The sequence below is a fragment of the Camelus bactrianus genome, chromosome 12 (assembly GCF_048773025.1).
Source record: "Camelus bactrianus isolate YW-2024 breed Bactrian camel chromosome 12, ASM4877302v1, whole genome shotgun sequence".
In the NCBI taxonomy this organism is placed as follows: domain Eukaryota; kingdom Metazoa; phylum Chordata; class Mammalia; order Artiodactyla; family Camelidae; genus Camelus; species Camelus bactrianus.
Window position 1 is genome coordinate 32,569,783 of NC_133550.1, and position 23,512 is coordinate 32,593,294.

Genomic DNA, 23,512 nt, shown 5'->3' on the forward strand with positions numbered 1-23,512 from the left:
GCATTGCAAGACCCCAGCTCAAATCCCTCAAAAGCATGAGCAGAAGAGTGGCTTCCCCCACATACCGGTCTCCTCCACGTTCCACCCATAATTCCGAGAGTCTCGTAGGGCTTGTCCTAACAAAGCTGCTTGGTGCATCAGTTTTTTAGGTATGCAACCCACATTCACACAGGTTCCTCCGAGACCTGCAACAATGTTGAGAAATCAGTTTATAGCCTGCCCTACAATCCTCCACAGAAAAAGGCCAACGATTATTACCACTGTCAGGGAGGGGTAAATTTCCCCATCTACCACTCTTGAGTTCTTGTGGTTGGACTAATAATAAATTTGATGTAAGATAGATTAACAGGAGAAAAAGAAAATTTAGCTTGTGCACATGAAGGTGTCATAGAAATGGGACCTAAGAAGTGGCCAAAGCAGGCAGCTTTTATAACTTTTCAAACTAAGAAACAATACATGTTTGAGAACTGACAGGACCAAGAAACAGGATACTCAGTTGAAGAATCTAAACCATGTTTGTGCTTGGGACAGTAAATTATAAAAGCAACAAGGTTTGTTTATATAGGCTTCTTAGCCCCAGATTCCCTATCTTTTGTGGTAAGGGTGTCCAAGGGTGTCCTTCTACCACCAGATGTAGGGAGTGCACCTTTCATGTCATTTATTTCCTGCTATCAGGGAGACAGAAGGTGGGTCACAATGTTTCTCTTGCATTGGCCATTTTCTTAAGCAACTTTAATTCAAAATAATCAATATGCCATCGTGCATGTTTTGGGGGCAGCCTGCCCTAAACCCCAACACTATTTTATTAAACATAATTTATTTGCCTAATGTGGTCAATACTGTTTATTCAAATTTATTCCTTAGTCTTGAGACATTTCTAAGTTCAGAAAGCCTTACAGACCAACTATAGTGAAATTATTCTAAAACAAAAATGAGCAGATTTCCACAACTTCCATATACTTAGAAAGAGTCAAAATTCATTGACTACTGGTAAAGATGTCAGAAACTGAATGCACACAACATTATACTTGCTACCAAATCTATGAAGAGAACTAACATAAAGGGACTATTGAGCCGGGCATGGGTGGACTGCAGTGGGTCTGGAACCACATGTAAAAGTTGGTGTACATGAGCATTTCTTCAAGGAGGTGGTCTACAGCCTTTGTCAATTCTCACAAAAGGATTCATGACACCCCTCCCCACCCCAAAAAGATTTAGTGTCTCTAAGCTTAAAGAACACGGTGATAGCTTGCTTCCATTAGAATAAAGTGTAGGCAGGAGGGGAGGTAGTCAAAACGGCACGAGTAAGAGTGCAAGATGGTAATGGACTTCAAGCTTACGAAACCTAGGCCCTCTGGGGAGAAAGCTACATGGGGTGTGAGCTCTACAGGCCAGAGTGACTCTGCCCAGTATGAGACACCTAACAAGTATTTGCTGAATGACTGAATTAGAAATTGTGACACTGTCTTACCCAGACTTCCTGCCTCCTTCTAATTTGAGCAGCTGGATCATTTTAATAAAATTTACCTATCATATGACGTCCCTCCTCAAAGGCTTCCCACTGTGTTTTGATTATCTGGTCCAAATTCCTCTTCTTGGCCTACAAGGACCTGTACAGTCTGACACTTGTCCTTCTCTCCAATCTTACCTCCAGCTCCTACCATCCATACCACAGGCATGAAGGACTCTTAACAACACCTACCCCAGGGCCTTTGTGTGTGCTTTTCTGTGAGAAAGACAGAGAAAAGTTGCCTGGAAGATTCTTCCTCAGCTTTTAGCACAGTTGGCTCATTCTTACTCTCTGACCTCATCTAAATGCCACCTCTTCAGAGCTCTCCTTTTGATAATCTTCTCAAAGTCAAATTCTTCTTTAACCCATTCCTCTCTATTCCACCAAATCATTTTTTCAGTACCAGGTATCATAATTCATAATGTTCTTCTGTTTCCCACTAGAATGAAAACCCCACAAGGGCAGGAATGTTATACCTACCATGTTCATTGCTATATCCCCATGGCCCTGTTTCATAATAAGTGTTCAAAAAATATTTGTTGAATAAATAAATAATGAACACAGAATTCACCAAGATGCAGAAGAAGCAAGAACTATCCATTAAGGTATGATTCCCGTTCTTGTTGGATGTAGGAGGTGGATGTAAAACAGAAATCTACAAAGAGTTTTAAACTTTCAGTTATTAAACCCCTAAGTACCAGTTTACTCATATATACACAGCTTTAAATCACCATTAATAGCTGTGGATAAGGCTTTGTATTATCTTAGCTCTGTGCCAAGGAACGGAAATTTTCAACATTTAACTGGGGTTCATTTTAACTTAGTGCAAGTAAAAGTAGTACGTGTCCGGTTTTGTGTACTTTTTTTAATTTTTAAATTTTTAAATTGGGTTTTAGAAGCCATTTAAACCAACACCAGGGAAAACCTCTGTTTGAACAAATTCATTTCTAAGGTATTTTAAATGCTTACCCCATCTAGTTCCAAGAGGGGTTGGAGTGACAAAATCCAGGACCATCACCTTCTTGTTATATTTGGCTGCCTCCTGGAAAATAAAATTATTAAAATGAGTTAGAACGGTTAATATGATGGACTGGAAATGGGCTGTTAAAAATTCATGCTGTTTTTATTAAGCTGTAAAACCTAAAGCATAACCAGTTATTAATACCTGGGAATCTCATATGCTAAGATGATTAGTGCAACTTCAAGATAAAAATTAAGCAATACTTAGTCACAAGTGTAGCTTTAAAGAAAACAGATTACAGCTGTAAAACTGTCAAGAGTCTGATGGAAACTCTAGAAACCTTTTACATAATTCCACTCAAACAATAACAAATTAAGCAATAATCTGAAAAATATGTGGCCATTTCTAAGCAAGTGGTAAAAGCCAGTGAAATAGATATACTGATACTCCACAGTCCCCAATTCACCCTGTACCCAATAAGATAATGTTTTTGTACCTCTACATTTTATCTAACTCAGTTTACAGGCAGAATACTGGAGAAGTTTTTCTTCTGAAATTGTTAAGATTTCCTAAAATGTTCATGTGAAGAGCCAATGGAGAAGTTGAAGATCTCTATAAGGTTTCCAAATATTTTAGGGAAGTGGTGACAACAGTCAGAAGTTCATTTTGCAGAGTATGCTTGATCTTTCCCAGAGAATTAGTTTTGTGTATTTGCAACCAGACCTCCAAAGGTGATGTGAAAGGACTGAGTCCATGTGTCCTTCAGTATTAAAAAAAAAACAAAAAAAACTAGGCTCACCCCTGAGTCATTTACAGCAAAGCACTGCTTGACAGCAGAGTGGCCTACTCCCAACTTGAACAGTTTCACTTTACTTTTCTTTACTGATTCACCACAAGCTATACCTTAGAGGAGTCCAGCCACCTCATCTTTTAAAAGAAACTGCTGGGGAGGAATGGCAGGCCTAAGGGCCCCTCACATATGGAAAATGTTCAGGGCCAGGAGCCCCACTCCTCACTGCCCTTGTTTGTACACCCTCTGCCCCACCACCCCCAGGCCACAGAGTTAGTGGACTCTTAGCTCACCTCATATACACAGAAGGCAAGCACTCTTAATAATTAAGTCTAAGAAATCCAACTGCTCTCCATCTTTCTATTGGGGAGGTGGGTTTGTGAACAGTGAAATCATCAAAGAGGAAAAACCTAACAATTACATTTATAAAGAATAAAAATGTATTTATTTAATTTCAAGCCATTCCCAACATAAACCCCTTATCACCTTAAAAAATCAAACTTAAAATAAATAAAAATGTGTCCCAAAACACTGGGCCCAATATTTTTATAAAAAGAACATATAGCTCAACTTGGGAAAATGTCCTTTATCATGCCCTGCCCAAGTTAACATACACATAATGTCACAAGAGTAGCTCAAACAAATTCCACCAAGAACCTGAGAACTTGGTCAGGGATGTGACTTCTCTACCCATATCCCAGAGCGCATGAGGAGCCTTGCCTTAGCCGCTGCCAGTCCTCCTGAGCCTCCTCCGATGATGATGAGGTCATAGTCATAGGACTCGGGGAGATCCTCAGAGCCATTCATTTTCTGTAGCTTTTGAAGTCTGTCCTCCTGATAAGACTAAAGAAAAACAATGGAAGGGAAAATAATTTTACTTAAAAGCAACAACGTCTGAAAAGTTTTGTGAGAAAACCCTTCTTTAAAGAACAGCAAAAGGGGAAAATATTGTTTGGTTTATACTACAGCACACAACTAGAAATGTTCAGCCTTCCCTCAAGTGGTGATCAGTGACCTGCGTTCTGAGACTGTCCTACTTCCTTTCCACATCACAGAGAGCTACTTTGAAGTGTTCACACAGCACTTCTACAAAAGTAAGGTCCAGACAGACCGATAAAATCAACTTTGGCCTAAATTAAGTTTGACTAGCTCTTTTTCCCTAGAGTTCTTAAACGAGGCTTTAAATTAGTTTAAAAAACATCAGTACTGTAGGTTTTTAAAAGACCCAATACAATCTAGCAATTATTCTTACTTTCTAGTCAAGGGCAGAATGAGTGGGCTAAGGTCTCAGATTAAGATAGGGACCTGATAAAGAGAAACAAACTGAAACAGATCAGCCAATATTTAACACTTCTGTACATTGTTTAGGTAAAGCATAAAATCTAGAAATTCAGAACAAAATCCTTAATTGACATTTACCTGCATGAAAAGTTAAATGTAAAAGTCCCTGCTTCTGCGAAGTATTTTATTTATTTTAATTTATTTTTTAATTGAAGTATAGTCAGTTTACAATGTGTCAATTTTTGGTGTACAGCATAACAGTTAAGTCATACATATACATATATTCATTTTCATATTCTTTTTCATTATAGGTTACTACAAGATACTGAATATAGTTTCCTGTGACATACAGTATAAACTTGTTTATGCAAGGCATTTTAAATAAAAGAAAAAAAAAGGGCTAAATAAATAAGCAACCCTTAAAGCTCATTTCTTTAATCTACCTATGCACGAAGCCTCCTGTATTTAGTACTTGGTTTCCATGTACTTTGCATTTACAATGTAAATGTTAGATTTTTAATTTTAGAAAAATCCTTTGATTCCATTTGTTTTAATACATATTAGTCACATTTCACATTAGGCTGGAACATTATTTTGGTGATATATTTAATATTAACTTTTATTAAAACAAAAATCTGTGCTAACATGAGATAATGATTGGAAAAATTGATGAGCACAAAATAATACTTTTTAAAAAATCAAGTTTTAACTTTAATAATAAAAAAGTCCCCAAACTTACCAGCCCAGACTGCCCATTTTTCTCCTGCCTACCATTAGATGTGAGGGGCAAAAGGCAGAGCTTAGAGTCAGTAGGACAGCCAGCTTGGGATGCGGAAGGGGGTGCGGTGGAGGAAGGCGGAGGAGGAGGTGCGGCACTGTGGCTGCCGCCGGGCATGGGGGCAGGCACCGACGAGGGCTCAGGGACGGAAGGGAGGACGAGAGGCAACCAGCAACCACGGGGGCAAGACTGCACCACCCGGACCGTCTGGACCAAAGGTCTAATAGGAGAGGCTGGTAAACAGAGCCAGTAGTACTCTTCAACTGGCATTATGGCGCAGGCTCCTCCAGTGCACTATTGGGGGAGACACAACTTGGTAATAACAGCCTTTCGGATCAGAGAATAAACGTATGCTTCAGTTCACAAGCGTCCCTCTCTAGCTGATTTCAGAGCATAAGGCTGACTTTCTAGTTTAAGAGACAAACGCAGCTAGATGTTCTGGAAAAATAACCATTTTAAATCTCAGCCTTATTTTATCTGCATGTACTTAACACAGATGGTGCCAGAACACAATCACTGGCTGTCTAAATAAAAACGACCTCCCTCAAACATATATACTGGAACAAAAGGATGAAAATGCACCGTCATGCTGAAAAGTTAGACTCCTCCCACCAATGTTTATAATCTGTTATATACTAAAATTTTGTATCAGACCTGGGTTCTTATGGTTCAGGTTTAAGTCAAATTGTATCAACCAGTGCACAGATTTTACAAAGAAAGCTCTGAGTGAGCCTGAAGATTTTTAATTCTGTAAAGTGAAATCAGGAAGACAATTATAGCATTCAGGAGACCCCAGAACTAAAACTTAAAACTGAAATTGCTGTCATTCAACTCCAGGTAAGTGGTTGACCACTTGAAATATAAATAAGACAGACAGCAGAAGACAGCTCTCCTACAGTGTAAGCATGGATGGAGTGCGCAGATGGGGTATGGTGAGGCAAGAGGGAAAATGCCCCCTGCATCCTCCCCGTTCCCCAACTACAACTGCTAGCAACAGGAGCTTTATCAGAGTAGCCGATTAAGATCAGGAGGTCTTCAACATTTTTTGTCTCAGGATTCCTTTACAACCTTAAATTATTTAGGACCCCTCTCACTCAAAGAACTTTGATTAGTGTGGGACTTAGTATATTAGAAACTAAAAAGTAAGGGGAAATTTTAAATACCTTAAATATTAAAATATTTTAAGTTACTAAATATCTTTAAAACTTTTAACATTATTGTTAAACATAAACGATTAAAATTATTTTTTTAATTAGTGAGAAGAGTGGCATTGCTTCATATCTCCATAATTCTCTCTGATGTCTGTTGTGATTAAAAGACAGTTCATGTCTTTTCTGTGTTCAGTCTGTTACACCACTGCCTGCCATGAAGCCTTTGGAAAACTCCATGGTAGACTTACAAGAGAATTAGAGTGAAAAAGACAACGAACATCTTAGTATTAACATAATTTTGACCTCCAAGGACTTCCTGAAGGGGCAGGGAGCCAGGAGGATGCACTGGCATCTTCATACACTCCCATCAACTCTGCGAGGACAGGCATCTTGTCTTTCATCCCTGTATCACCAGTGCCAACTTTACATGTATGTGATGTTGGAAAATATTCTTAGAATAAAATTATTAGAATAAAATACTTGGGTGTTAGCTTCTACTCTGCTATGTATACTAAGAGGCTGGGCTTCAGTTCAGCTTTCTCACCCAAGAAAATAAAAGTGTGGGGTACAAGAGGTGTAGCATCATGGATTAGAAGTTGGATTTAGTCCAGATCCAAACCTGACTTTGCCTCTTACATAATAGGGGGCAAGCTCCTGAAATTCTCCTGCCTGGGGTCCTTGTCTGCAGTGATGATACAAATTACACCAGGTGCCGACTGCTTGTTTCCTCTGAAACCTGACTATGTTGCCAGTGTGCTACAGCACCCGCTAGGGGTTGTGCCTCAAACCTCGCTGTGCTTTGGAGGATTACGGGCCAAGCAGGAGATAACATTAAATGATGGTTTAAATGCTACAAACTTTCTAGAAGAGTCTGTGCCCTGGGGCCTATGACAGGAATTGGCAAACTATAGTCTATGGAGCAAACCCAGTAGGTCTGCCTTTTTTTCTTTTAAACAGCCCCTGAGCTAAGAATGGTTCACAACATTTTTAAATGAGGAGGGAAAAAAATCAAGAATACTTCATGATACATGAAAATTATATGAAATTCAAATTTTGGTGTGCATAAATAAAGTTTGATTGGAAAACAGCCATGCCCATGTGTTTCAATATTGTCTATAGCCACTGTTTCTGCGACAAGAGCACAGCTGATTCGTTTCAACAGAGGCCATATGGCCCACAAAGCTTAAAATATTTACTATCTGGCTTTTGGCAGAAAAAAAAATTGCCAACTCTTGGCCTAGGGAAAATCTGAGTCAGTTGTTGGGTAGTGCTGGGAAAGTACCAAACTAATACTGAGGTGAGTACAAATCAAAGAATTGTCTTCCTGCTCAGGGAAGTAGAGATGCTTGCTACAGTATCTTTCTCCAAGGAGAAAGGGAAGTTGATTCTCCATAACCAATTAATCATGCAGATCTTCAGCTATTTTGTGCCCAAAATATCTAGGTGCAGTAATATTTAACATTTACTCTGTATCAAGTATTCTTGCAGATTACTCACAACAAACACATTCTATTTCCAATGCCTCCTCCCAGGGGCCTTCCCTTACCACACCAAGATAGCATCTCAACCACCATCCAAGCAGTTTTTCCTCACATCACTCATCATCAACAGGATTACTGTCGTCTCGCATGCTGTGAGCTCAACAGCGGTCCCGCAGCACTGAAATCCCAATCCCCAGAACCTGTGAATACACTACCTGTAAAAGAGACTCTGGTTATGGGGAGATTTTTTCTAGGATTATCCCAGGGAGCCCAACTTATTCACAAGAATTCTTGTAAGAGGGAGGCAGAGGGAGACTTCATTATGGTAATAAAGATGAAGACAGAGAGGCTGCACTGGCAGCTTTGAAAATGGCGGAAGACACTGTGATCAAGGAATGCAGGTGGCCTCGAAAAACCGAAAAAGGCAAGAAAACAGATCCTCCCCTCAGAGCCTCAACAGGGACCAGCTTTGCTGACACCTTAATTTTACCCCAGAGAAACCGATCTTGGACTTCCAACCTCCACAACTAAAAGATAATAAATTTGTGTTGTTTTAAGCCACTAAACAGCAATTTGTTATAGCAGCAATAGGAAACTAACACACCTACTAAAATATAAATTCCGTGAGAGATGGGCAATTTTCAGTCTACCACTTTTCCCTGGGTGCCTAGAGCAGTGCCTGGTATAGCCGTTGAGTGAATTAACAAAGGCCAACTGTAATCACTTGGTAATGGTTTCCCCAGAACAAAGGCAAGGGTAGAGAAAGTCATGTCTAGAATTTAAAAAATCTGAGTGAACCATGATAGAGATGTCATGATGGACTTTTTGATGATCTGTTGAGGCACTAATGTGAGGGCTCATGACGAGCCCCACACTGTGGTAGATGCTTTACATATACCATCCCATTTAATCCTCACAATAGTCTTCCAAGTACGTCATTCCCATTTCAGAAAAGACAAGAAAGCCTTAAAGATTAAGAAATTTGCCCATGAGTCAAGAATTAAACCCAGGTCTAAATGATTACACATCTCTTTTTTCACTGTACTATAGCCAGTAATTCAAAGTACTTGTCACATACATTTTCTAATTGTATCCTTACTGTAAATACATACATAATTTTTCCCACTTAGCAAATCAAAAACCTGAAGTTTGCAGGTTCAATAATTTACCTAAAGAGTATCTAATTTCCCCAAAATCTCTAACTAGAATAGTTGAGAGTCAGGATCTGATCCCAGGACCTTTGATCAGAATGCGGTTCTGTTATACAACAAAATTCTAGTTTAAAAAATTTCCACAATATTCTCCTAAACTTCATCTGATTTTATTGAACCTGTGAAATTTAAGCCACTATAACTATATTAGTGAGGAACTAGCAGACTTTCAGTTTGGTTCATATCTAATCTCTATAAATGTATTATCTATTGGTCAATTATCCTTTTTTCTTCAAGGTAAATAGTTGCTTTAATTTCCAATAAATGAGGCAATACAGGTGTCATGACAATCAATTAAAAAATGGAAACAAGTGGTCAACTTGATTTATATTTTAACAGCTATAACTTCAGAGAAGACCCAAAATATTACCTTCCTTCCAAACCTCTACATTTTCTAGTAATGCTTTCAGTCATCACTAAGTCTCAAACACTCCTAGTAAAGACTCTTGCCTTTAAAAGAATGATCTGCTGGTGAGCAGACCTGAGGCAAGATCTTTTTGCTATCATTAAGATGTCATTTCCCCAAACAACAAAGCTCTGAAAACCTAAGGAACCTGGTTGGTAGAGGCACGCTAAAGAAAGGATCAGTGAGATCAAATGATGCTTCCACAACTGCTAAATCAAAGGGTGGTAGACACTGGGAAGGGTTAGCACCCCTTCATATGAAAAAGTGGGAAGAATGAGTACTTTAGAAAATAATTGGCCAAGTTTCATGAGAAATTTCTATTTTTGCTAAAACCACTATTACTGAAGAATCTCTCAATCTCAATCTCCTCTCAAAATCAATGTCATTAAGTTAGTCTTTGGATTTTCCTTCCCTGTACTACATTAGACTTAGGAAAGTTTATCGTTACTGCCATGCAAATCTGATACTTATCCACTTGCCAAATGATGTTTAATAGTAAGACCCACTACTACCACCCACTCTCTAAGGATCAAGAGGTTTATAGCATGCTCACTGTGCCTTCAAAAACTGTTTTCTTGAAGACCCACATTTTCAGCAGTAGCCTCCAAGTAAGGTTGTAATTTATACTCTTAAAACAATTAAAAGCAGCAACAACAACAACAAAAAAACTTTATGGCTTTATACAAGTGAAGAACATTTGGATAAATTAATCATGTTTCAGTTTAAACAAGGACAACTTCCAGGCATTTTAAGCCCTGTTAAGAAATACAAAATTGAGTTGGGAACAAATATTCAAGGCTGTTACATAATGAAACATCACTGATTCTGAGGAACACTGTGTGTACTAGCAAAAATTACAAAGGGAAACTAGGGGCTGGAGAAGAAATTAACCAAGCAGATAAAAATTGTAACAGGATGCTAAAAGACTTTAGTGTTTTAAATAATTTGACAAAGATATTTTCCACCGCTGAGAATACAAATAGGTGAGGTAAATCAATTTTTGCCCATTATAACATTCAAATGGAACAGTTCCAAAAAATTTTATAGGTCTCTGGTACCATAACTTCTCACAATTCCATGTATTTGGCCTCCATATTTCCCTGCTAGAATAGCTTTCCTATCTTTGGCCAATTCCTACTCATCTTTCAGCACTTTGTTGATGCCTCATCTACTACAGTAAAGATATTCTACTTTTGTTGAGTCCAATCACAGGAGACTATGGATACCCACTCATTAATCTTACTGAGTCCTCTCTGCGATACAGCATGGCATCTGCATTTTTTTTTTTTCAGTATTAAGGTCACACATACACTGCCCTACAGGTAGTCTTTATTGACCATTTTCTTCACCCACTCTTCCCCCCATCCTGGTTAAGAGGCCTGTTTGGGATTCCCTTGATTCCCCGTAGCAGAGGAAGCAGTGCAGTATCACAGAGAAAAAATCGTAACTGATTTCTGGGGCAAATTATCAAATACCTTTTAATCTATGAAATTCAGAACTTTTATTAATAAAGTCTTAAAGAGAAAAAATTTTTTTCCGTGAACATGCCAATGAACTTTTTAGTAACAATCTTGACAACTTTATAAACTACCAAGAAAAATGCACTGCACAGCAAAACAATTTCTGATGTTCTTGAAAATACTTTATCACTTTACAAGAGATACAATATGTGCTTCTGTTTGGATTTTGCTATCCATTTTGATATGCTTTAGAAAAGCCACAAAATGCATCCTATACTAAGAACAAAAATCTTTAGTATGAATTTGTGATCATAGCCTCTGAAATTTCAAAAGTTGCCACAATATTTTTCCAGTCCTGTAAACTCAAAGATATAACTCCTTGTTTTCTGCAATGGGAACTGGGATCATTTCCCTCACCTACTTGGTTAATATTAATTGGCTCTAGTATTGGCAACCTGTCTTGGTCAAGCCTTATCCTTGCAAAACCATCCCTTATAATGAAAGAAACATAAAATATATTCTCCACAGTACGAGAGAAAGAGTTTGGATCAATCACAAACTCAAAATAGGACACGGGAGTGTCAGGATACTTTCGAAAGTACGTTTGCAACAGTCCCAAGATCCTTTCTACTTCTTTTTCTGTTGCTTCTTGATTACTGTTCAGATCCAACTTCCTCAGCTTTGTAGGCATATCCCCATTTTCTTCCATTCTGTGAACTTTTTTCCGGTGTTCAAGTCGGGGCTTTCGCGCAGAAGGCTCTGATTTGAATGAACCAAAAATAAAGTGGAATTTCTCAGCTTGCAACATCCAAGATGTTGCTTCCTTTTGCACTGTCTCCCAGAAGGAAAGAGCTATATTATCATCATAATCACTCAACTCACGTCCATCACCTTCCATCCAGTTTAGACCCACAAATATAAACAGAAAGTCACAAAACGCTACTTGATTAAAAAAGCTCATATCAGAGTTTAGCTGCTTTGCTTTTTCTTTACCCAAATCAGAAGCCAAAACAAGAAACTGGGCATCCAGAGCTGCTTCTCTTGTTCGGCTGACTGCATCAAACAGAACATTGGCTTCCTCAAGAGCCTCGGTCAGGGAGTCGCTCGCCGTGTTCACGATGTCATCACGGTTCTGCTGGACGTTGTAGATAAGCTGCCGGTACTGCTTGCGGATACTCCGGCATTTCTCCTCGTCCGCGAGCTCCAGGAGGCTGGGATCGATATCGGCCTCCCCACAGCTGAGGTCGTCAGAGCAGGCATCAGCCCCCACCGCCACTTCCACCTTCATCGGTTCCTCCTCCTCCTCCTCTGCCTGCTTCCCAGGGTGCGCACTACCGGTGACGGCCACCACCGGCTCCTCTCCCTCCTCTACGTCTCCCCTCAGGGTACCTTTTTCATCAGCCATGTCGGGGACTGCTGGCGCTCAGGTAACGGCCTTCGCAACGTTTCGGACAACGGCGTAAATTGAAGGGGTCAGTTGGAGCCGAGGAGGACGTCTGCCCATGCGCACTAGCGGTGCGGCCCGGCGGCCCCGCCCCCAGCTCGCCCCGCCCCCGCGGAGCCCAAGCCCCAGCGTTCGAGAACAAGTCCCTGACCCGCACAGAACGCGGGCGGCGACAGGCCCAACCCCACACTGGAGTGCCACCGGTTCATGCGAGAGGTGCTATTCTGGCGTTTACTGACAGGGCCATCTAGCTTTCAAAGAAACACTTGGACAAGCTCATGACAAAATTGTGGGGTGACTAAATTTCCTGTGGCTTTAAAATATTTGTTGTCACATATTGTAGCAGCGTTCTTTCTTTCTTACTATTATTAAAAGTTGGGACATTTTTTAGTTTTTTTTGAGAACCAAATCTGGCTAAATTACAAACTGCTCATAAAGCCAAGGGTCGTGACCTGCAGCATCTCCGTTACAGATAAACCAAATTCTCAGGGTTCATTTGCAGAGTAGTTGCCAGAAACTCATTCTGCATTATACAAATGTAAATTGGGTTAATTATCTTCCTGGGCCCTCAAAAGCCTTCAAAGGCCAAATCCTCTCCAACCTATCCCAGTGGGGAGCGGGTTCACTGTGTGTGCCTGTGTCAGAGCCAGCGCATGCACGAAGGTGTACTCCCCCACCGCCCCACCCCCGTCCTCCAGCTTTACACAAGTGGTCTTTGGTTCTCCACCACCCAAGGGAAGAATAAAATGGGTAGGGGCTCTGCCAAAGAGCTGTTTATTTGGAAGCCTGCCAAAAGTAAAGGTTTCAGACCGAATGGATAGTAAATCTGAACCCTAAAAGGACAGAAACCTATTAAGATTTTAAACACAATATTATATGAACATGAATGCTGAATCAGGTGACTAATGTACGCTGAAAAATACACTCATTAGTTCACTGGAACATCACATACAGCTGGAGAAAGGGCTCAGCTCATCAGTCACAGGAAGAGAGGGAAAGGGACCACCACATTGCATCTGTCAGCTCCAGTTTCAAGGCACCAGGAAGTACACTGGCCCTACCTTCCTTCCTATTCATCTATAGTGGTTCATTTTTCTTTGACATTACCAGAAAGTTTCTTGCAAATGCATGAACAGCAAAGCCCAGTACTTTTAAATTACTCAATAGTTATATTCCTCATTGTCCACCATTATTATTTTTAAGTAACGGTAATTCAGGAAGAAACACAAATTTTTCAGTAACTATGCATTATGGTCACTTGTGATATATATTACTCTGGCTTATTAGACTTTTAGCTTCCCTAAAGCAAGAACTTGGTTTTAAATCGTCCAAGCAAAACTGTTTTCACATGAATACATATAAGTATGCACACTGAAACGTATTAGTGTAGATGAAACTCTGTTCCAGCATCTACTGCAATTTATTTGGCAGAAATATCAATTTTACAGATTAGTGGAAGAAACAGATCTTACATATTGAAAATAAAAGTTAACTACTTTTCAGAAAACTAGCCTTATCCCTTCTCTGAAATACAAAAAAAAAAAAAGCAAGAGAAAAAGTTCAGACCCAGAATCATCAAAGGATATATTTTCCCCCCAAATTTTGGCCAATTACAAATTAATATTTAAATCTGTTTTAAATCTTTGATGAAAACACATACTTCCAAGTTCCAAATCCATAAAACTTTGCTTTTATAGTTAACATTATTCTTGGGAGCTTCTGATACTCATTTCAAATTCAATAAAGGCAATTTATAAAAACTCCATGTAGAATAGATAAACAAGATTATACTGCATAGCACAGGGAAATATATACAAGATCTTATGGTAGCTCAGAGAAAAAAATATGACAATGAAATATATATATTCATGTGTAACTGAAAAATTGTGCTCTACACTGGAATTTGACACAACATTGTAAAATGATTATAAATCAATAAAAAATGTTAAAAAAAAAAAAACAAAACTCCAAAAGATAAGCCAAACTTCCCACCCTAAAGTGCCTATCTTCTTCCTGGCTCAGAGGAGGAAAAACAGGCTGACACCAATCTGCTCCATACAGAGCTTTCCACCAAAGAATTTTAAAGTGCTTTAGAAAAATAAATTCTCCCAACCTACTTATAAAGTATTACTAATACCATTTACAGAGATTTCTCAGCAGATAACAGCCTACACAGCTTGCTGGGAGCAACAGCACACATCAAGACAAGCATGGTATTACTAAGCTGTGATTTCCAGTGCTGAATTCATTCTATGCTAGATCCTGTCTCTAAGAACCTAGGTAACATATAACTGAGATCACCCTCAGAAAGTCACACTTGCATTGTATTGTCTTTTAAAATCTACCTTTAGAGCACAAGGTTTAGGTGTTGCTACAAAGTAAAAATCTGTGCTTTTCCCTCATCATGTAAAGAACAGGATTTCTACACTTGTGAATCCTTAGGTTACTGAACAGTGATTTTCTAACCCTACATCCAGTTACTAGTAATAATTATATAAATGCAGCTTAAAAAGCATGCACAGCAATACATAATTTCAGTTCTTCTACAACCTGCTTTCTCTATGATTGTAACAGAGAGCAAGAGTGCAAAGTATTTTAAAGAAATCACTAAAGTCTACCCTTTTCATGCAGTAAGACTAGCTCAGGACCCCATGACACAGCTTGGCCTCCAAGATAATTTAGCGCCTCCCCTCCCCTCTTTTCCTCATTCAGGAGTTGCTGCCAAAGGCTCCGTATGGCCCTCCATTTCCTTTCTTCCTTTCTTTAGTTTTTTTCTCTGAAATTATTTTTCATTTCCTTTGCTAGGAGTTCAGAGATTCATTCATTCAAAGAATTCTTAAGCTCTTTCCCACAAACCACACCCCATGTTCAACACAAACATGATGGGATAGATGGATGTTACGGGTCTCTCTACAATCAAATGAAAAAAGAGGTTACACAGGATCCTCTATCTTTTCTAGTAGGGTTATTATTGCCCGATTAATCTACAACAAATAGATATGTAAGAGACTTTCAGCCAAAGCCAGGAACAAGTCAGTTTCAAGTCTCACACTCTGACAGATAAACTTATCCTGCTATTAGCTGCCTCCCTACAGTTTTCTGTTCCAGCAGTTATTCTCCTCTCATCCTGCCAGGGTATCTGTTGAACACTCAGCTGTGAAGAGACATGGTGAAAGCCTAGTTTGATCTGCTGGAGTATCAGGATGTTAGGTTTATGTTCTCTTTCATCTTAATTTCCTTTAAGGTTTTTATGTTTGTATGTGCATTTTTGCTTTGTTTGGTTTTTCAGTATTAAAGGCAAATTTTGCTATGATCAAGGCAGGTATCTGTGTGTTTTTAAAATGAGTTTCTGGGAAGACCATAGACAGTGGAAGGAGGCGAACCTGAGTTCCAATCTTGACCTATTAGCTATTAGTGTTTCCTCGTTTGTAAGGTGGGAATATTACTACTTACATTATAAAGTTACTGTATGTATTGAATGAGAATTATGTGATGGTTCTGACAATATTTTCAACTATTGAGTAGGTACTTAATACATCATCAGTATCCCAAAGATAGCAAATTATTAATAAAACATTAGACTCTAAACAGAAAAAAAGGTATACAAACTAGTAGCTTCACTCCTGGATGTTGTTTTGGGAACAGAAAAATATTTTAAAGGCTAAATCCATAAGGAGTACAGAAACGTATTTCATTATACTACCAGTGAAAATAAATCTGCCATGTAATTTTAAAGCTTATTAAGATTTCAACTAATGGAAGTATGTATAGTATTTTGAAGGGTAAACCACTCTACTAGGTATTCTGCAGCAGGTCACGAAGAGTCTGAGATTATATGCAAAATTCTTTATGTATGTTTTTCTCATGAATGGCTCCTTAGATTTCCACAGATTCTTTGAAAAACTTGGTATCCAAAAGAGGCTTTGAATAACTGCTCTATTCAAATAGGAAGCCTTTGTTGTTAGTTGAAGTAAAAGACAAAATGACTGTCAAGTCCCACAAAATAATTTAGACCCACGCACTGAAATACCTTAGAGTATATAAAACCTCTGCCCTTGCTCTGTGGTCAAGTCATACACTTAACTGACACTTCAGAAAACCGAGCGCTGGCTGACCTGCCAAGTCTCAAGAAGGAACATAAACAAAGGTGTGAGATGAAGAGAACAGAACCTTTCAGGTTATAGGAGCCATTATCAACTCTCCTGTGACACCTCAGAAATTGGCACTGACCAGGAGCTTCGTTTTTTGATGGACTGGGGATGAAAAGCACTGGGTATTGGTCTTCTAAAGGAGGTAGCCTTGAAAAAACTCAGCTCTGGAGGCCTGGGCTAAAATTAAAACTAGTGCTTTATTATAGTTTCCACTTGCTTCCTTCACAGTTTTCGAATTTCCTCATTTGTACGAGTCTATTGGATTTCCTCTCTGTCATACAGAGTGGTTGTGACTCTGTAAAAATCATAGACAAACATCTGCTGACAAATGTTTTTTAAAATATATACATCGCCCTACAGACTTATGTTAGAGATAACAGACAGGGCCCAGCGCAATGTCAAAAATACAGGTGGCTCAATAAGCAATAGCTAAATAGATGTAATATGACCTTTTTCTCAGCTGACCACGACACAGACACACAAACTGCTGCAGGCGGGGAGTGCTGCTCCGAACTGCTTTATATACTGCCCAGGCTCTCTCCTGAGCAACGTAGGGCTTAATCCCTGAAAGAGACAGTCCACCTTCACAAAATCAGACACCTTGCAGCTAAACCCCTCATGGAAGTGAGTCTCCTCGGGCCCTACCATTATCCATTCACTCAACAAATACTTACTGAGTGCATACAGGATGTTCAGAAAACACATGGAAGATACAAAAACAAATCATTTTTGTGCTAAAGGAATGTACAGTTTGGTAGGCACAAAGGAATGCAGTTCCATTCAGCAAGCATCTTATGCATGCATGCCAATTTGCCAGAGCTATGCTAGGAATACCAAGATTTGCATGGGCTCAGCCTTGAATCATGGGCACACAATCACCCTGGGAGATCAGGCACATATCCTCATGGTGATAACATAAAGCCAAGTGCCAGAAGTGTGAGTACACCAGAGTGAACTATACCGACAGGCCTGGGCTCCATTCCTGGCCCTGCCACCTTACTAGCTGTGTCATCTGGGCATATTTCTTAAATTCTAAGGGCCTCCATTTGCTCCTCTGTAAAACTGGATGATACCACTTCCTTCTGGGACTGCTGTGAGGATTCAACCAACTAGGTACTACAGCATTTGGAGGCTAGCACACAGTAGACATTCAAGTAATAGCTACTATCATTAAGAGGCATGTTCATTTAAGTATCTGCTGAGCTCTGAACAGAACTGGGATCATAGGCACAAAGAAGTCTAACTCCACTTTTGATATGTAAACGAAAACCTTATCGTTGGTAAGGTCCCCCTTTTTCCAGAGATAAGGATTTGTGGGAGTGCTGTGGGAGCACAGAGGAGGGAAAGAATGGGCTAATCTGGCCTTGTACTCTGAAACTGGCAGGCAGTTGGAAAAGTGGGTCTGAGCAGGAAAGAGAAGTCAGGAATTGAAATAAAGAACAGAACAAAGGAAGGACATTTTAGGGACTACAGCTGCAACAATATTCCCACAAGCTTCCAGAAGGTAAGGAGGAGAGGAGATAACCAGAAAAGCAGGTTGGGGCCAGACCCTGGAAGACACAGAACACTAACCCAAGGAAGGTGCACTTTAACCTGGGAGCAGATTTGGGGGCAGTGAGGAAGCGATCAGGAAGACGACTGTGCAGCAGATGGACTTGAAGGGGAGAAATGTGATGCAGGTGGCCAGTCAGAGACCACTGAAGTGGTTTAGGCAAGAGGAAATAAGGACCTGAAGTAGCCTAGGCGAAAGGTAACAGAGGCGGTAGGCACCTCTGTGGGAGACAGTCAGGGCCGGGTAAATGGACAGACAGAAGATGAGAGGAAATTCGAAGCCAGGACCAGAACAGTGACACTACTGTAAAAGAATAGACACCCAGCAAAGAAGAGCTTGGTGTTGTCACTTGGTTTAGGTAGGAGGAAGAAGCACTTGGTCTCAACACAGATTCACAACTAGGAAAAATTTTACTACAGAATCAGCACCAGACAAACTTATTTGCATTCCTAACAATCTGCCTCTTATAAACCTCATGAGTCCTTATCCCTTGCCTTCTTACACAAACCAGAATCCAGTCACTTCCCTCATCCCCAAAGCAGTCCTTCAGTTCTCCTTAGGCCTCAACCTTAACAACTAGGCCAAAAAGCACACACACTACTAATCTCCGCAGAAGGGGTTACCTCAGAGGAAAGAATCAAAAGAAATCAAGTTTTCTGCCAGTTTTGGTAGAGTATTAAGAAGGAAAGGGAATGGCTGGAGAGTTATTAAATTACTACTCATTTTCTCGTATCTATTCAGTTAAGAATCTGGTTTCTGGTAAGTTTAAAAGTTAGACTTGAAAGGAGCCCTGCCTTTGTTTCAGTGTCTAACCCCCCCACACACACCCCTCTATCTGCCCCCAGTGTGGGGCCCCCAGCCTGACTAAAACTTGGTTACCCCTAAGCTCCTCCCACACTGTCTCCATAATTCACTTGGATGTGAATCACGTACTCCTTTGTGTCCATCATCCCTATTATTACCTGGAAGAAATTAAACCCCATGTTGCAAGTTTTAGTCTTATCTCCCAAGTCTATTACCTCAAACTACTGAAGTCTTAACCATGCCTGGCACTTAATATTCCAAGAAGCACTTTTTCACTCACTTTGCTTTTCCTCTCAATACCACCAATTCATTTCATTTCATACTGGTTTCAAAATGCTGGAATCCTGGAGACACTGATTTACATAAAAAAGAGGATCCCTGTAAGAAATTTTGCAAACTTATTCTCATTAAAATTTTTATGGAAGTGTATGTCTTTGTGCAGTAGGAACTCTACTTACAGTTCTTAAGAATTTATTCACACACTAGTTCCAATTTCACACATGGACATACAAGCCCTGGCCAAAGATAGCATAACTTCCCATTTTCCTATTCAGATACAAAGTGTTACTCACCTGTTGAGTTACTATTTGCTCTCTTCTAACTAATATCTTTTAGGCACTAAAGAGTAGTCTTGTTTGGTTTTCCTCGATTATAATTATTTAGCAACTGATCGTGACCAAACTACCTTATACATTAGAGTCTCAGATGTGATATTTATCCTAAGAATTACTGAGGGGGCTTGTTGAAAAGGCAGATCCTAGCCCCTTCCAGAGGCTTCAATGAACAAGATCTCAGGAAAAGCCCAGGCATGCATGTTTAACAAGCACCCCAGGGGATTCTGTGCAGGTGGTGCACAGACTACAGTTCTTTGAAACATACTTCTTTAAAGCCTTCGTCCTGTAGGTAGTCATCTAAATTTATCAGTTCCTTCCAATAGGATCACCTTTGTCTTCTACAGCACACTGTGAAAGCAAGGTAGGTTTTGAGGCTGCTGTTGTTTATTAAGGAAGACAACGGAAGAAACAACATTGAGAGGAGAAAGGAAAAGCAAACATTTTAATGAGCTCCCTCTCCATTATTTATGTTGCAGCTGAAGTAGGAAATCTTAACCTTTTTTAAGGTGCCAACTTCAGGATTATAACACTAATCCTATAATCACTCACTTCTCCACTAAATAAATGCCTTTCTCCACTCAAACCCAATGTTCCCTAAAGAATTTCAGAACCTACCATTTAGTCCCAAATGTGTGCAACAATTGGCTGGGAATTCACAAATATTTCAAAGCAGTACTCCTTATCTTCTTGTCTTCTTTCATTTCTTAGTATTCATTAAAAACCAAAGATAAATGATAGAAAGGAGAGTGGTAAATTTACTTAGAAGAGATGTGCTTAATAGTTTAATTTTAATTATAACTTGACATGCTTTTCATTCATTCACATCACTAGATGTCTGAAATTAACTATGATCATATAGCATTGAAAATATCAGATCTTATCAATAAATAAAGTGGGTGCAAAGCTTATAAAAAGTGATCTTTTTTACTCCGATTGGTGTTAAAACCAGGACCGTCTACAGAATTTATATAAAGATCAAATGCCTATACAACTTTTTAAGTGCAAATTTATGACACAGGTGGAGAAACGAGATCAGACAGGATGGACTATTGATAGAACTGTCTCTACTTGCAAACTAAAGGTCTGAATAACACAATATACTTTATATCAAGCTAAAAACCTTTTTTATCTCCTTTAATTATTTTCCATCAATTTACTGTTTTTGTCTTTGAAGTCTATCTCCATTCCCCATACCCTTTCTTCAAAATGGTAAATAAGATTCTTTTAGAAGATAGAAATAGTAAACGAAGGTGCAAAGTGTTATACCCTTCCTAAAGATGCACACATCTAAATACATTTTTACATTTTCCTGAGACCTCAAGCTCACTCCTTAGAAGACAATGTTCAAGTATGAGTGACATTTCTTAAAAATTACACAGACACAAAAGGACGAGGACAAAAAAAATCATCAGCAAAACTTAAAGGAGATGTATCAAGATATTACGAGGCTCTAACCTGGAAACCACACCTGATGTAGAACATTATCCATGTCGTACCCAGCCTACCATCGCCTGGCCCATATGCTAGACCATGACCCACCCACCCTTCGTGGGTGGTCCTAAGGGAAGATTGCAACCCCGCCCCCGCCACCAGCCAGAGGAAAGATTTCTTTCTCGCCTTTCCCTCTACCCAGCTGTTAACTCTGGGCTAGAAAAAAGACACCTAAAGGGAAATGAACTCATTCTAGGAGCTTACTGGTTGCTCTCCCCCGAGCCTAGGGTTTCTGGGTTTCCCTCCCTGAGAACTAAAGAGGAAGACGCTAGAGTTGGATAAAGATAAGCACTTCCTGAGCCACTGTTCTCAATACTTCCCTAAAAAACTCACTTTAAGCAGTTTACACCGATGCTAAAAATTTTTGTTACTTAGATTTATCGGGAGGAAAAGAGGAAGGGAACTAGAAAGAAAAGGACAATTTTAAAACCTATTTTAAAAGATGACAATAGGTACATATGCCCTTGCAAGGTTCCCAGTTCTGAAATGTCTCACCAACGTGGATAACCACGTGAGCTGGCCCTCGCGTTTCTCCGTCGTTTTCTAAGGCTGTGCTCCGTTTGGAGGTTCGCTCACAACTGCCCGGGATTTGATAGCAGGGCCCAAGACGACCACCGGCTCGAGGAGCCCCTTCCCAAGTTCCGGCGGGTGAAAGAAACGTTAAGGCCCCCCTACCCACCTTCAGGGTCGGACCATGGCCGCCTAGCTTTCTCCTTCCCACGAACACAACGGGTACGTCGGTTTCGGAGGTCAGTTCGGAGAGCGCTCGCTCGAGGCCCCGCCCGTCCTCTGTGGCACAAAAGCAGAGGGGGACGGTCAGTCTTTCCGCCCGCGGCCGCGGCGGGAAGTGCGCGGCGGGGCGGGGCGGGGCTTCCGCGTCCCCAACTGCACTCCCCCGGGGACCGGACCGCGCCGCCGCCGCCGCCGCCGCCCGCCCAGCGCATCCCTACCAGCCCCATCCCCGACCTCGACCGAGGCCCGCCACCGGCTCGGGTCCCACCCGGCGCACCTGCACGCTGGCTGGTAACCGGGCCTAGGGCCGGCTACAAACGCCAGGGTTCCGGCCCGACTCGAAGACGAGCTAGTCTCGCTGAAATAGACGTCCTACTTTTCCAGTAGACCCAGAACTTTAAAAGGAAGCTTAAGGCACAATTATCTCAGCTCTTACAAAACACCTCCCAACTTAATCTGCCTTTGAACTCTGCATCTGTACAGAATGCCAAAAACCAACTTCCAGTGCTTCTTTGAAATTTGAAACCATGGGGCAAAATTAAGAACACTCTGCCTACTTAGGGTGTTTTTATTTAAGAACCTTAAGATAATACATCAACACCTTACATGACAAGCCGGGTGCAGCTGGTCCAGTTTTACAAATGGGTGAACTCAGGTACAGAATGAGTCAGTGAGAAGTAAAAATAGACTCCAGTTACACTGGTATCAGGCTCATTCATCAGACAAAATCCATACAAGCACTCAAAAGTGTAGTTGTTTGATAATAATAATACAGCAGCGAATGCTTCTATAGTGCTTTGCATATATTAACACTTTATTTTCACAAACTACCCTTTTGAAGTAGGTCCTATCAGGTCCATTTCACAGATAGGAAAACCGGGGCACAGAAAAGTGATCTTGCTCAAACTCAAGCAGCTAGTTATTGTCAATAGCAGAGCCAGGATTCCACCCAGGCAGTGTGGGATAGCCTTTAACCCCTTCCCTGTTCCGCCTGATACAGTGAGATAAGCACCGGTTCCTCTTAGCTGTCTTGTTTAACAGCCTGGGGAAAGTCTCATGAGTCTGAGCCTTGGTTTCCCCACTTGAACACATGGAGACCTCTCATGATTTCTGAGGATTCAATGGTGTGCAAATTCCTTGAAAGGCATCCTTAAATCGTTATACTCTCATTGATGATGAGTCTTTTAATCTCTTCATCACATTGATACCTACATCTCAAGACTCGGGCACTGGGAAATGATATAAAACCCCATTTTCTCCGATATTCTGCAAATCGTCTCTATACAGAAGAGCTAGAGGAAGGAAACCACCAGCCGTCAGGGGGCCGGTCTCATTTACCACAGCTCAGCTTTCACTGACCCGAGCAAAACAATAAACGCCGCCGGGAAGCTCACCTGCCGTAGAAAAGCCTCACCCCTGCTCAGACACGCCTTCAAACCTCTCCCGGTCCCCAGCGTTCAACCGGCACCCGACCGGCGGATGCTCTCGGCCCCAGCGTGCTCACAGCCTAAACGCTCGGGGCTCCCTCCGTTTTCACTGAACCGAAGCTTACACGAACGCGAGCTCCCGGGAATCCGGCGCTGCTTCAGCGGTCTCACCACCTTCAGCTCCGATGCAATGCGGGACTGGAGCAGACTGAGGGGAAAGGGCTGCGGGCTCCCAGTGGCTACGAGAAGCCACGCCCTCCTCTGAATG

General features: G+C 40.7%; 2 protein-coding genes across 3 annotated transcripts in view; both read right to left on the reverse strand.

Annotated features, from left to right (window-relative positions):
• Window positions 1-23,512, reverse strand: part of TXNRD1 (thioredoxin reductase 1) — a 57,670-nt gene extending 34,158 nt beyond the window's left edge. The window contains exons 1-5 of one of the 2 annotated variants that reach the window (XM_074375151.1): window positions 23,370-23,512; window positions 21,765-21,874; window positions 3,982-4,104; window positions 2,480-2,552; window positions 66-185 (exon numbers count right to left, since the gene is read on the reverse strand). In XM_074375151.1, the coding sequence (XP_074231252.1) occupies window positions 66-185; window positions 2,480-2,552; window positions 3,982-4,068 (280 nt within the window). In that variant the 5' untranslated portion in view covers window positions 4,069-4,104; window positions 21,765-21,874; window positions 23,370-23,512. Of the gene's footprint in view, window positions 1-65; window positions 186-2,479; window positions 2,553-3,981; window positions 4,105-21,764; window positions 21,875-23,211 lie in introns of both variants that reach the window. The other variant, XM_074375150.1, reaches the window with a different exon arrangement.
• On the reverse strand, window positions 10,234-13,162 carry EID3 (EP300 interacting inhibitor of differentiation 3). Its single transcript, XM_010970451.3, has one exon. It carries the CDS (start codon window positions 12,432-12,434, stop codon window positions 11,322-11,324), a length of 1,113 nt encoding a protein of 370 aa, XP_010968753.1. The 5' UTR covers window positions 12,435-13,162; the 3' UTR covers window positions 10,234-11,321.